This window comes from Hyla sarda, chromosome 1 (genome assembly GCF_029499605.1).
Source record: "Hyla sarda isolate aHylSar1 chromosome 1, aHylSar1.hap1, whole genome shotgun sequence".
In the NCBI taxonomy this organism is placed as follows: domain Eukaryota; kingdom Metazoa; phylum Chordata; class Amphibia; order Anura; family Hylidae; genus Hyla; species Hyla sarda.
The window spans coordinates 450,156,069-450,171,185 of record NC_079189.1 but is presented as its reverse complement, the minus strand read 5'-3'; the positions used below and the strand labels follow the sequence as shown (position 1 = coordinate 450,171,185).

At 44.5% G+C, this 15,117-nt stretch overlaps 1 protein-coding gene across 22 annotated transcripts in view; it reads right to left on the bottom strand.

The window, feature by feature from the left end:
• Window positions 1-15,117, bottom strand: part of RIMBP2 (RIMS binding protein 2) — a 970,948-nt gene that overhangs the window by 739,616 nt on the left and 216,215 nt on the right. For 21 of the 22 annotated variants that reach the window (XM_056533442.1, XM_056533333.1, XM_056533323.1 and 18 more), the window contains one exon: window positions 2,841-3,017. The exons of the other annotated variant lie outside the window; for it this stretch is intronic. In XM_056533442.1, the coding sequence (XP_056389417.1) occupies window positions 2,841-3,017 (177 nt within the window). Of the gene's footprint in view, window positions 1-2,840; window positions 3,018-15,117 lie in introns of those variants that run through there. 22 annotated transcript variants of the gene reach the window in all.

The following is a 15,117-nucleotide window of genomic DNA, read 5'->3' as shown; positions in this document are numbered from 1 at the left end:
CAAGCCCGGACAGCCGATGGCTGCCCGGGCTTGCTGGGAGTTGTAGTTTTGAAACCTCTGGAGGTCCGCAGGTTGAAGACCACTGAGGGCGAATGATGAGAAGAGGATGATGAAGGGGGGGGTGTGGGGATGATGAAGGGGGGTGGGGATGATGAAGGGGGGGTGTGGGATGATTACAAGGGGATGATGAAGGGGGGATGTGTGGGATGATAAGGGGATGATGAAGGGGGGATGTGCGGGATGATAAGGGGATGATGAAGGGGGGATGTGTGGGATGATAAGAGGATGATGAAGGGGGGATGTGTGGGATGATAAGGGGATGATGAAGGGGGGATGTGTGGGATGATAAGGGGATGATGAAGGGGGGATGTGTGGGATGATGACAAGGGGATGATGACAAGGGGATGATGATGAGGATGTTAATGACAGGTCTGGATGATTACATGGGGGGATGAGGTATTTCCCACCCTAGGCTTATACTCGAGTCAATAACTTTTCCTGGGATTTTGGGTTGAAATTAGGGGTCTCGGCTTATACTCGGGTCGGCTTATACTCGAGTATATATGGTAATAAAAAATCAAACCTATATAAGTAGGGTGTCATTTTAATTGTATGGACCTACAGAATAAAGATAATGTGTAATTTTTAATGAAAAATGTACTGTGTGGAAACGGAAGCCCCCAAAAGTAACAAAATGGCGTTTTTTCTTCAATCACAATGATTTTTTTTACATTTCGCCGTGGATTTTTGGGTAAAATGACTAATATAACTGCAAAGTAGAATTGGTGGTGCAAAAAATAAGCCATAATATGGATTTTTAGGTGGAAAATTGAAAGGGTTATGATTTTTAAAAGGTAAGGAGGAAAAAACGAAAATGCAAAAACTGAAAAATGCTGAGTCCTTAAAGGGTTAAAAGGACATTTCAAAATGGATCCAGCACACTGGATAAAGTACTTAGGAAGACATCCCAGCTGGTGAGACAAGATTTATGGACTTGCTTACTGTACATAACCCTCCTACATTATTTACTTATGCTAAGGACTGCCTTTATATGAAGATTTCTTGTTTTATGTACTGTCTGCCATAATGTCAAATAAATGTATGTTTTTACTTCACAATAAAGGAGCTAACTCTCTCCATGGTCAGGCCGGTTATATTTTAGAGTTCCGGTTATATTTAACAGCTACATGCTAGGAGTTGAAGTTTTTGGGCAGCTGAAGAGCCATAGGCTCTGCGGCTGCCACATACCAAAACTACAACTCTTAGCATATTGCACAATAACCTAAACTGTACTACTATATAGTGCAACATGCTGGGAGCTGTAGTTTTGGATGGGGGCAGATGCTCAACCAGAGGCTGTATCAGGACATGCTGGGAGTTGTAGTTAGTTAGTAACTAACTGCCAGTTTCAGGATTTCCTGACATATAAATAAGAGTAAATAAAGTAAAGTATAAAATACGCCACAGAAACTGAAGTGTGTGGCCAATAACACTAATTAATACTGTGCTGTAACACAGCATTGTTTACTGTTATGCAACGCTAAACAAAGTAATAAATGTGAATAAGCCGATTTCCTTATATAAGTTTATATCTCCCCCATTTTGTAAAATAAAATAATGTAGACAAAAAAATAAACATAAGTGGTATGTGAAAATGTCCGAACCATTAAAATATAATATTAATTAAACCATACGGTGGATGGCATAAATGTTAAAAATAGTCCAGAATTTTGGTCCATTCATATATGAGAAAAAAAAATCTAAAAGTTCCAACAAAACAAAAATAAAACTAAAGATCATAGCGCAAAAAAATAGCTTTCATACAGCCCTGTATACGGAAAAATAAGAAAGTTATTGGGGGTCACAATTTCCCCACACAAATAATATTTTTTTGGTTGCGCCATACATTTTATGGTAAAATGAAAGATGTCATTACAAAGTACAATTGAACACAAAAAATTGCGCAAAAAGCAAGCCCTCATATAGGTTTGTAGGTGGAAAAAAAAGGTATGTCTCTTAAAATGTGAGGAGGAAAAAAATGGAAAAATGAAATTTTCTGTGTCCTTAAGGGGTAAAATGTAAGTTTATTTTTCTATATTTTCTTTATTTATTGTATGTAGGGGGGCATCTGTATTGGTGTGGCTTACATATGGGGGGCGCATGGGGGCCCCATGATCATCTTTTGCCCGGGACCCCATGAGTTGTCAGTCCACCCCTGGCTGCGGCTCACTGTTCCAAAGCAGCGCTGCGGCTTTTAAAACAGTGAGCCTGCAGCCGGGACTGACGCGGGACATCGCACAAGTGACGTTCCCCCGCAGACCCGCGCAGGAGGACATCAGCGATGGCACACATCAGTCCTGGCCACCGTAGGAAAGAAACCACTGGCCGCCAGGTGAGTGTGTCTGTAAGTGTGTCGGTCGGTCAGGCGGGGGGGTACCCCAAAAAATTGCTTGCCCAGGGTCCAATAAAAATTAAAGATGGCCCTGGCTGGGGCCCCCCGTAATCTCCTGTACGGGGCCACAGCAGTCTGCAGGAAGCACTGTGCCATCCCCAGCAGGAAGACATGCCCCCTCCGTGTATCTCTATGGGAAACATGGAGCGTGTCAGCCGCTGCATCATGTGGGAACAGAACGCCACCTTCCTGCGTACTGCCGCTGCCCTATACAGGAGATCGCGGGGAGCCCCAGCGATCGGACCTCAGCGATCTATAACTTATCCCCTATCTGAAGGATAGGCGATAAGTTATATTCCACTACAGTTCTCCTTTTCAATATCGGAGTTTTAAAGTAATTAATATAAGGAAAGTAGAAGGAAGACCTTAATCCTGCAATGTTTTTTACCTTCAGACATCCAAGTCTGGTCCTTAGCTCATCGCACTCCACTTGTAAAAGCCGAATTTCTACTTCTCGGTCTGACTCTTTGCTAGGACAGGGCAAGTGAGCTGGCCCTCCATTCACTGAGCGCATGATGTCCTTTGTTGGTGGCTTCTTAGCCAATGTTGTAGAAGTTTTCTTCTGCTGTAAATATAAGCAGAATAGATGTTCTCTTACATGGATAAAGGTTTAACCACATCCTTTCATTTCTGTACAAGCCAACTCTCCTAAATTATTTATACAAGAGTCAATGTATGAGAAAACAGAGAACGATGCATTTGAAAATAACACAAACATATTTAGAGTGGGACAGACAGGAAAAAATGGAAGTGGAGTAGCGACCTTTGTATTCTAAACTGGCAATGACTTTTCTGTTTGGTGTCATTTCACCAAAATACATTCTATCTGGAAGGATAATGTTTGGAGTCAAATATATTCTTTAGTACTTAGGGCTGGCCTATGCCATATGTGCCCTGAGGCATCCATTACTTTGGGCACTTGTACATAGGGTGAAGAGGTGGCCACACATCTGTGGCTCTCACTTTTGATGTCTAAGGCCTTCACATCAGTGTTAGAAGCTTCTATAGGGAGCTCTATTTACTGATTCAATTAAAATGACGGGACTTTAGCAGAGAAAAAAATCCTTCCTTAACCCCTTAAGGACCCAGCCATTTTACACCTTAGGACCAGGCCATTTTTTGAACATCTGACCACTGTCACTTTAAACATTAATAACTCTGGAATGCTTTTAGTTATCATTCTGATTCAGAGATCGTTTTTTCGTGACATATTCTACTTTAACATAGCGGTAAAATTTTGTGGTAACTTGCATCCTTTCTTGGTGAAAAATCCCAAAATTTGATGAAAAATTCGAAATTTTTGCATTTTTCTAACTTTGAAGCTCTCTGCTTGTAAGGAAAATGGATATTCCAAATATTTTTTTTATTTTATTCACATATACAATATGTCTACTTTATGTTTGCATCATAAAATTGACGTGTTTTTACTTTTGAAAGACAACAGAGGGCTTCAAAGTCAAGCGGCAATTTTCCAATTTTTCACAAAATTTTCAAACTCACCATTTTTCAGGGACCAGTTCAGGTTTGAAGTGGATTTGAAGGGTCTTCATATTAGAAATACCCCACAAAAGACCCCATTATAAAAACTGCACCCCCCAAAGTATTCAAAATGACATTCAGTCAGCATTTTAACCCTTTAGGTGTTTCACAGGAATAGCAGCAAAGTGAAGGAGAAAATTCACAATCTTCATTTTTTACACTCGCATTTTCTTGTAGACACAATTTTTTTTATTTTTACAAGGGGTAAAAGGAGAAAATGTATACTTATATTTGTAGCCCAATTTCTCTTGAGTAAGCACATACCTCATATGACTATGTAAATTGTTCAACGGGCGCAGTAGAGGGCTCAGAAGCGAAGGAGCGACAAGGGGATTTTGGAGAGTACGTTTTTCAGAAATGGTTTTTGGGGGGCATGATGCATTTAGGAAACCCCTATGGTGCCAGAACAGCAAAAAAAAAAAAACACATGCCATACCATTTTGAAAACTAGACCCCTTGAGGAACGTAACAAGGAATTAAGTGAGCATTAATACCCCACAGGTGTTTCACGACTTTTGCATATGTAAAAAAAATGTGTGTTTCCCCCCAAATTTCACATTTTTGCAAGGGTTAATAGCAGAAAATACCCCCCAAAATTTGTAACCCCATCTCTTCTGAGTATGGAGGTACCCCATAAGTTGACCTGAAGTGCATTACGGGCGAACTACAATGCTCAGAAGAGAAGGAGTCATATTTGGTTTTTTGAGAGCAAATTTTGCTCAGGGGCATGTCGCATTTAGGAAGCCCCTATGGTGCCAGGACAGCAAAAAATACCCACATGGCCTACCATTTTGGAAACTAGACCCCTTGAGGAACGTAACAAGGAATTAAGTGAGCCTTAATACCCCACAGCGGTTTCACGACTTTTGCATATGTAAAAAAAAAAATATTTTCACTAAAATGTGTGTTTCCCCCCAAAATTTCACATTTATGCAAGGGTTAATAGCAGAAAATACCCCCAAAATTTGTAACCCCATCTCTTCTGAGTATGGAGGTACCCCATAAGTTGACCTGAAGTGCACTACGGGCAAACTACAATGCTCAGAAGAGAAGGAGTCATATTTGGCTTTTTGAGGGCAAATTTTGCTCGGGGGGCATGTCGCATTTAGGAAGCCCCTATGGTGCCAGGACAGCAAAATAACCCCCACATGGCATATCATTTTGGAAACTAGACCCCTTGAGGAACGTAACAAGGGGTACAGTGAGCATTTACCCCCACTGGTGTCTGTCAGATCTTTGGAACAGTGGGCTGTACAACATTTTTTATTTGCACAGCCCATTGTTCCAAAGATCTGTCAGACACCAGTGGGGTGTAAATTCTCACTGCACCCCTCATTACATTCCATGAGGGGTTTAGTTTCCAAAATGGGGTCACATGTGGGGTTTCGTTTTTTTTGCATTTGTCAAAACCGCTGTAACAATCAGCCACCCCTGTGCAAATCACCTCAAATGTACATGGTGCACTCTCCCTTCTGGGCCTTGTTGTGCGCCCCCAGAGCACTTTGCGCCCACATATGGGGTATCTCTGTAGTCAGGAGAAGTTGCATTACAAATTTTGGGGGGCTTTTTTCCCTTTTACCTCTTGTCAAAATGAAAAGTATAGGGCAACACCAGCATGTTAGTGTAAAATTTTTTTTTTGCACTAACATGCTGGTGTAGACCCCAACTTCCCCTTTTCATAAGGGGTGAAAGGAGAAAAAGCCCCCCAAAATTTGTTAGGCAATTTCTCCCGAGTACGGCGATACCCCATATTGCATAGGGGTGGACATAGGGGTATTCTACGCCAGCGATTCCCAAACAGGGTGCATTCAGCTGTTGCAAAACTCCCAGCATGCTTGGACAGTCAACGGCTGTCCGGCAATACTGGGAGTTGTTGTTTTGCAACAGCTGGAGGCTCCATTTTGGAAACAGTGGCGTACCAGATGTTTTTCATTTTTATTGGGGAGAGGGGCTGTGTAGGGGTATGTGTATATGAAGTTTTGTTTACTTATTTTATTGTAGTGTAGTGTTTTTAGGGTACAGTCACACGGGCGGGGGATTACAGTGAGTTTCCCGTTGCGAGTTTGAGCTGCCGCGCAAAATTTGCTGCATCGCAAACTTGCAGCCTGATACTCACTGTAAATCCCCTGCCCATGTGAATGTAGGGGGGGGGGGGGGGTTGGGGAAACCTCCAGCTGTTGCAAAACTACAACTCCCAGCATGCACAGTCTATCAGCTGGAGGCACACGGGTTGGGAAACACTGAGTTAGGAAACAGACAATGTTTCCCAACCAGTGTGCCTCCAGTTGTTGCAAAACCACAACTCCCAGCATGCCCAGGCAGCCGACAGGCATATTGGGAGTAGTGGTTACGCAACAGCTGGAGGAGAACAGTTTGGGGACCACTGTGTAGTGGTGTCCAAGCTGTAGCCCTCCAGATGTTGCAAAACTACAACTCCCAGTATGCCAAAACTGTCCAGGCATGCTGGGAGATGTAGTTCTGCAACATCTGAAGGGCCAGATGTTACAGAACTACAACTCCCAGCATGCCTGGACAGTAATGGCATGCTGAGGATGTGTAGTTTTGCAACATCTGGAAGGGCACAGTGGTCTCCAAACTGTGCAAAACTGCAACTCTCAGCATGCCCAGACGCCAAGGGCTGTCTGGGCATGCTGGGAGTTGTAGTTTACAAGGTCCCATTACAGCAATGCATGTCGCTTTACGGCGACGTGCATTGCTGTAAAGGGCCCGACCGTGGCTGAAGATCCACTCTCCTGTCACCCCCTGCTGCTGTCTTCATCGCCGGGATCCGGGTCTTCAGGGACGAGGTAAGTACCGGGGCAGTCCCCAGCACTCCCCCGTCCCCTGCCGCGTCCTCCGGTTTTCCTCCCGTCCTCTCCGGACTTCCAGGGGCCGGGAAGGGTGGGAGGAAGTAACCGCCCCCCCCCTTGCGATTGGTCGGTTAACTAACCGACGGATCGCAGGGAATAGGAGGAGGTGGCAGGCTTGCCATCTCGCTCCTATACTTTAGCATGGCCCTGGCTGTCTGTGACAGCCGGGATCATGCAAAATTACTGGGCGGTCGGGTTCCAGAGACCAGATCAGCCCGGTATCGCCGCAGATCGCAAGGGCGATTTCCCTTGCGATTTGCGGCGATCGCCGACATGGGGGGCCTGCATGGCCCCCTCGGCGTTTGCCCTGGATGCCTGCTGAAGCATTTCAGCAGGCATCCGCTTCCGATCTCTGCCCGGGGCACGGCAGAGACTGGAGAAACACCAGGACGTACTAGTACGTCGTGGGTCCTTAAAGCCCAGGGTGCCAGGACGTTCTAGTACGTCCTGGGTCCTTAAGGGGTTAAAATCCTTCAAAGTAAAAGCCAGCTTGCGGAAACCTGACAGACCCCATTCAAAGTCAATGGAACCTGTTGGAAGCATTTGCTGCCTGTTGTGACACACTTCATCAAGCACAGTTATCAGTGTCTATAAGAAGCTCCCAAACACTGATGTGAACATAGCCTAAGGAAGTCATTGGCTGTGCTGTCTCTAAAATGCTCATAAACTAAAGTGGATGGAAGCAAGCGCACTGTCATACTACCTGTACATGTGGCTACAATAGGCAGTTAGGTGGGGTCTAGGTCCCAGAGGTAGAAAAGGATGTCCACCAGATTTCTTACCATGGCACTTCTGTCACCTCAAGGGTACATTCACATGTACCATGTTTGCTGCATATTTAAATGTGAATGATAAAAATTAAGAAAATTGACATAAATATGTTATACGATTGTACGCTCGGAAAATGACACAGGATAATATGATAATACAAAACAACCAAGAGAACAGAGGGTGAAAGAAAAGAAGGATGTTGGCTGTACAAGAGTGGCTAAAAATTTCCATACGGTAACTTGAAATGGCAGGTTTTGGAAACTATTTATAAAGTGTCATTAAGATAGATATATACTGTATATACCGGAGTATAAGACGACTTTTGAGCCCTAGAAAATATTTTCTAGAGTGGGGGGTCGTCTTATACGCCGGGTATGGCGGGCGCTGCAGTGCCGGGACGCCCAAATTATCAACAGAGAGAGCCCGGGCTATTGCCTTGTATCCCCAGCAGCTGAGAGCTGCGATGTAACCCACAGCATATGCCCCCCCTGCTCTGTACCTTGTATGCCTCCCCCTGCTCTGTACCTTGTATGCCCCTTGTACCGCCATCCTCCCGGCCGCTCTGTGCCGATGCACAAGATCCTCCCAGCCGCTTGCATTTCGCTCCATGCGGTGGGCAGGGATACGCGGGATCCTCGTGGCCGCTCGCATCTCGCTCCTGCCCATGTGCGAGATTTCATGCGGCGTGCGTGGATACACGGGATCCTCGCGGCCGCTCGCATTTCGCTCCTGCGCATGTGCGAGATCTCCGTGCGACGTATCTAAGTGCGGCGCATATGCGCATGTGCGAAATCCGTCGGGAATTTGCATATATGCATATGCAAATCCTGACAGGTGCCGCAGATGTGCATATGTGAATATGAAGAATAACATAACAAAAACATGTTCAAGGTATAGGTGGCACATGTTTAGGGTCTGGGAGGCAGGGAGGGAGGACAAGGAAGGTGGTGGGATGCAGGGATGGTGGTGGTACCATGGGATGGCGGTGGTACCTATGGATGGTAGTGGGATGCAGGGATGGTGGTGGGATGCAGGGATGGTAGTGGTACCCAGGGATGGTGGTGGGATTCAGGGATGGCAGAGGTACCCAGGGATGGTGGCGGGATTCAGGGATGGCAGAGGAACCCAGGGATGGTGGGATGCAGGGATGTACTGCTCTTGGAGACAGGGAGGGCTGAGCAGGCAGGGAGAGCTGACCAATCCAAGCAGGCTTTGTATACAATAACCAGCCCAACCAATCAGGGCAAGTGATGTACAGTACATTACCTTACCAGTGATTGGCTGTTTGTTGTGTACAAAGCCTGCTTGGATTGGTCAGCTCTCCCTGCCTGCCCAGCCCTCCCTGTCTCCAAGAGCAGTACATCCTTGCATCTCACCACCATCCCTGGGTACCACTGCCATCCCTGAATCCCACCACCATCCCTGGGTACCACTGCCATCCCTGGGTACCACATACAGTACAACACCAGCATCTGTACCTGTTCACACAGTCTTAGTACATAAAGTACAGTATAAAAATGTCCAACAGTCAAAACCCCATCATGGCTGCACCAGCAAGAAGAAAGAAATATGAAGCCAGTTTCAAACTCAAAGTTGTAAACTTTGCCATGGAACATAATAACTGCGCTGCTGCAAGACAATATGGAGTGACAGAAAAGATGGTTCGGGACTGGAAAGCAAATGAAAAAGAATTAGAGTATGCCAAGGTATAAGTGTGCATAAAGAAGAGGCACCCCACATTGGCCTGAACTCAAAAAACATGTAGCAGACATGATGAATGAGCATCGCCAAAATGATTATGTAGTGACAAGAAATAAAATACGTTTGTTTGCACTTCAGTGGGCCAAATCTAACCCAGATCAGAGCAACAGCTTTAAGGCCACTGCATCCTGGTGCAGTAGATTCATGGCAAGACATAATATGGTACTGAGACAAAAAACAAAAATTGCCCAAAAATTACCTGCAGATCTTGATAGCAAAGTAAATAGCTTCCATCGATACATCATACAACAGCACAATAAACATGGCTATGTGTTAAGTAGTATTGGAAATATGGATGAAACTCCAATGCATTTTGATATGGTTGGAAGTAAAACTGCCCATCAAAAAGGTGAAAAAACTGTTTTAATTAAACCAGCAGGACATGAGAAGTCCAGTTTTACAGTGGTACTAGGATGCACAGCTGATGGTGCCAAACTGAGACCGATGATTATTTTTAAACGCAAAACAATGCCGAAACTCAAGTTCCCTGTTGGTTGTTTTGTACATGTGAATGAAAAAGGATGAATGGATGAAGAAGGGGTAAAGCTATGGCTTGATAATGTATGGAGCAGGCGACCAGGTGGACTTATTCAAAAACGTAGTCTACTGGTGTGGGATATGTTCAGGGCTCATTTAACCCCCAGCACTAAGCAAAGGCTTGCAAGACTAAACACAGATGCAGCGGTTATTCCTGGAGTATTGACATCGTTGGTACAGCCACTGGATGTGTGCCGAAACAAGCCATTTAAAGATCGCATTCGAGAACAGTGGAATGAATGGATGGTTAGTGGCGAAAAGTCATTCACAAAAGGAGGAAACATGCGTGCTCCACAGTTGGATGTTTTGTGCCAGTTTGTCATAAAAGCCTGGAATGATATTGATGCAGAAACAGTAATCAAGTCTTTCAAAAAGTGTGGCATATCAAATTCATTAGATGGTATGGAGGACGACTACTTGTGGCAAGATGAAGATGAAGAGGAAGCCAAAGCTGAGACCACACCATCTGATACTGAATTCGATCCATACGATGACTGCCTTACAAATGTATCACAAGATGTCATTGATGTACTCATGATATCAGATGAAGAACAAGAGGATTTTGAAGGATTTTAAAAGGAATCTGTCATGCCAGCAGTTATGATGGGCGTTGCTAACTCCCAGGGACTTGCTCTCTCTCTCTCTCTCTCTCTCTCTATTGTTCGTTATCTTCCTCCTATCACTATCAGTTCCAGTTTGGTTGACAGCATGGCAGCTCCAGTGGCGTTGCTAGGGTTGGTGTCACCCGGTGCGGTAGAAAATGGTGTCACCCCATACCTCCCCCCCCCCCCCTCAGTAAGTTTTTAGCCTGTTGTGACAGACACCACTGTTGTAGCGCATTGTGAGAAATTCCAGTATAATAATCAGATATCCCAGTTGCCACAGAATAGGAAAGTGTTAAAGAAGTTTTCACCATTGAAATATACAGCTCCCAGAATTACTTAAAGGGGTACTCCACTGGAAAACATTTACTTTTATATCAACTGGTGCCAGAAAGTTAAACAGATTTTTAAATTACTTCTATTTAAAATCTTAATCCTTACAGTACTTATCAGCTGCTGTATGCTCCACAGGAAGTTGTGTAGTTCTTTCCAGTCTGACCACAGTGCTATTTGCTGACACCTCTGTCCATGTCAGGAACTGTCCAGAGCAGGATAGGTTTGCTATGGGGATTTGCTCCTACTATGGACAGTTCTTGACATGGACAGAGGTGTCAGCACAGAGCACTGTGGTCAGACAGAAAATAAATTAAAAAGGAAAATAACTTCCTGTGAATCACTTATACAGCAGCTAATAAGTACTGGAAGGATTAAGATTTTTAAATAGAATTTACAAATCTGTTTAACTTTGTAGCACCAATTGATAAAAAAAAAAATGTTTTACAGTAGAGTACCCCTTTATGCAGTGGTGAGGTTATGCTGGGAGTTGTAGTTTCACTCACCATAACTGTAGAACTTACAAGTGACTACAGCTCTGATAGGACACAGAGAAGAGAATACACAATGATATCAGTGACTACAGGTGACGTCTTCTCTATAGTCTTTCCTTATCTAATTCAGATGGTACATACCGCCTGGTCCAGCTAAAACTTCTGTCTGTAGAATGTGACGCCCAGACGTCTCCTCACTATGTCAGCGCATTCTCATCCTCTATATGAAAGCAAGTATTATTATAAACCTGCCAGACACTGTATCCTCTAAATATAATACTACTATACACTACACTCTTTGATTATAAACCTTCCATACACCATACCCACTGAATATAATACTACCACACACTGTACATTCTGAATAGAATACCAACACATACTGCACTCTCTGAATATAAATCTGCCACATACTGTACCCTCTGAATATAATACCACCACACACTGTACCCTCTGAATATAATACTACCACACACTGTACATTATGAATATAATACCATCACATACTGTACCCTCTGAATATAAATCTACCACATACTGTACCCCTGAATATAATACCGCCACACACTGTACCCTCTGAATATAATACTAGCACACACTGTACATTCTGAATATAATACCATCACATACTGTACCCTCTTAATATAAATCTACCACATACTGTACCCCTGAATATAATACTGCCACACACTGTACCCCTGAATATAATACTACCACCCACTGTACCCTCTGAATATAATACTACCACAAACTGCGCTCTCTGAATATAATACTACCACAAACTGCGCCCTCTGAATATTACTACCACCCACTGCGCCCTCTGAATATAATACTACCACAAACTGCGCCCTCTGAATATAATACTACCACAAACTGCGCCCTCTGAATAGAATACTACCACCCACTGCGCCCTCTGAATAGAATACTACCATCCACTGCCCCCTCTGAATTTAACGTTGCAATACAGTGCACCCTCTGAATATAATACCACAACCGCAGTAACACCCCTCAACATCTGTTAGCTGATGCTATTACCACGAGAGGGGTTTTTTGGTGGTGTTGCTAGTGGATGATGGGGGTGCTACTACTGGACGGGTGTTGCTGGAGGATGATGAGGGTGCAACTGGCCATCCCCCCTGGCAGTATCCCCCCCCCATCATCCATCCGCAGGATCATCCTCCTGGCAGGAGTACCCCCATCATCCACCATCAGGATCTGCTGATGGAGGTGCTACTGTTGGGGGGGGGGGGTGTTGCTGGTGGATGATGAGGGTGCTACTGCCAGGGGGGGGAGCATTAGGTAGGCAGCAGTTCCCCCACTTTAGGTAGGCAGCAGTTCCCCCACATTAGGTAGCATATTTTCCCCACATTAGGCAGCATAGATTCCCCACATTTGGTTTGTGTTCCCCCACATTAGGTAGCAATTTCCCCACATTAGGTAACACAGATTCCCCACATTAGGTAGCAGTTTCCCCACATTAGGTAGCATAGATTCCCCCCATTCGGTAGCACAGATCCCCCCCATTAGGTAGCAGTTTCCCCACATTAGGTAGCATAGATTCCCCACATTAGGTAGCATAGAATCCCCACATTAGGTAGCATAGACTCTGCACATTTTGTAGTAGTTACCCCACATTAGGCCGCAGGTTCCCTTGCAGGTTCCCCACAATGGGTCAAAGTCTCCCCACATTAGATCGCTGTTTAACCCCCCCCCCCCCCACAAAAAAAAAACACATACAACACAGAGAGACACACACACAAACACACACACAGTCAGAGACACACACTCACAGACAGACACACACACAGAGTCACAGTCACACAGTCACACACAGTCACACACACACACACAAACACACACAGAGTCACACAGTCACACACACACACACAGAGTCACACAAACACACACAGAGAAAATAAGGCATACTTGGCACACCAGAAGGCCTCCTACATAATTCCAATACAAGAAATGATTGTGGGCAGGGGTGTAGCGCTCCTGGGTCCCCCTGCAACACACACACACAGTCACATACACACACACAGAGTCAAACACAGTCACATACACACAGAGTCACAAACAGTCACATACATACACACACACAGAGTCACACACAGTCACATACATACACACACATAGACACACACACAGACAGAGATAGCGACAGACAGACACACACACTCACCCATCCAGCGCAGCGCTCCTTCTCTCCTGGCGCCCTGTGAGTGACGTCACTGACGTCCCATGCGGTGGTGCTGACGGGCGCACAGCGCAGGTGAATGCCGGGGGGGGGGGGGGGTTGGGTTGCTGTCGGATGGGCGCACAGCGCAGGTGAAGGGGGGATGGGGGGTGCTGCCGGTCGGGTACAGACGGGGGGTGTCGGTGTAGCTGGGGGGGGGGTGGTGCTGCGGAGCGTCTTGGTGTCACCCCATTAGGTTGGTGTCTCCCGGTGCTGGCCGCACCCCCCGCACCCGGGTCGCAACGCCACTGGGCAGCTCCCATGGGTTTATTGTATTTCCCTTCCTTTCAGCTTAAGAGTGAATTAGGAAAAGTTTAATCCACTGTTTTATTTTTACATGTTTGATGTCAAAGAGCATGTCATACTTATTTGAATTAAAATTACCATATTGAAATCAGATCTAATGCTTTTTAAATTTTTCTTTGGTGTGTGTTGAAAAAGGGGTAGTCTTATACGGCGATTATATCCCAAACTCTATATTTTCTGTGTAAAAGTTGGGGGTTGTCTTATACGCCCAGTCGTCTTATACACCGGCATATACGGTAAACATGGTTTTAAAGAGAAATTTATTGGCAATATAACTTAGAGTCATTAGGTTAGACTTATGAAAACCTGTTTAGAGGAAGAGTGGTGCAGCTGCCCATATCAACCAATCAAATTGCTTGTTTCATTTTTCAGTTTTTTTTAAAAATAAGTAAATAGCATAAAAGAGCAGCAGGTTCTTTTATTGACTCTATAGAGCTAATCTCACACAGAATGCACATTGAATTTGGGTCACAATGGAAAAACAATGCATTGTTTTTATTCTCAACATCAACCAAAACCAACAAAAACAAAAAATACAGCCTTTACACTTATACAAAATAAATCCTTCTCCTCAAAGCACTAACTGTACATTAATATTCCCTGTCTATACAGGTGACATCCTACCAGCTACCCGAAAATACAGTAACATTTGAGATGTATTACTCACACAATATTCAATTGTCCAACAAGAGGCTAACAGACCTCAGTCTTTTAATCTCCCAGCAGAGAATAAGTTTCCTTACAGCCTCAGCCCACAGAAAGAGTTACACCATGGAACGAGAAATGGACGGTGCTCCTACCAACCTACCTGCCACTCCACAAAAATCCAGGCCCAAAAACAGAGCCTTAGCAGCTCTGATAGGGATTGCAAAATTATTCCTAGAATTTTTTTTATTTGACTATGCTACAGGGCCTGTAAAGTTAGTGTAGTTCATAATATAGTGTCTGTACCTGTGTGTGATGGTTTTCTCACAATTCTTCTGTGATTTTCACCCCAATATTTATGTTTAACAGCATACTGTGGTGTCCCAGTACAGGAACTGTCCTGTACCATCCTTAAGTCCCCTCAGAAAGAGTCCCTTAGGTCCATAGGGCTCTCCTGCAGGGCTCCCCCCTTGTTGCCTGACATAAATGCAATGTATATTCATTATGGGTATCTATTGTTCATATGTATAAAGTTGTACAGTTTGTATAACATGTATAGGACCTATAGGAG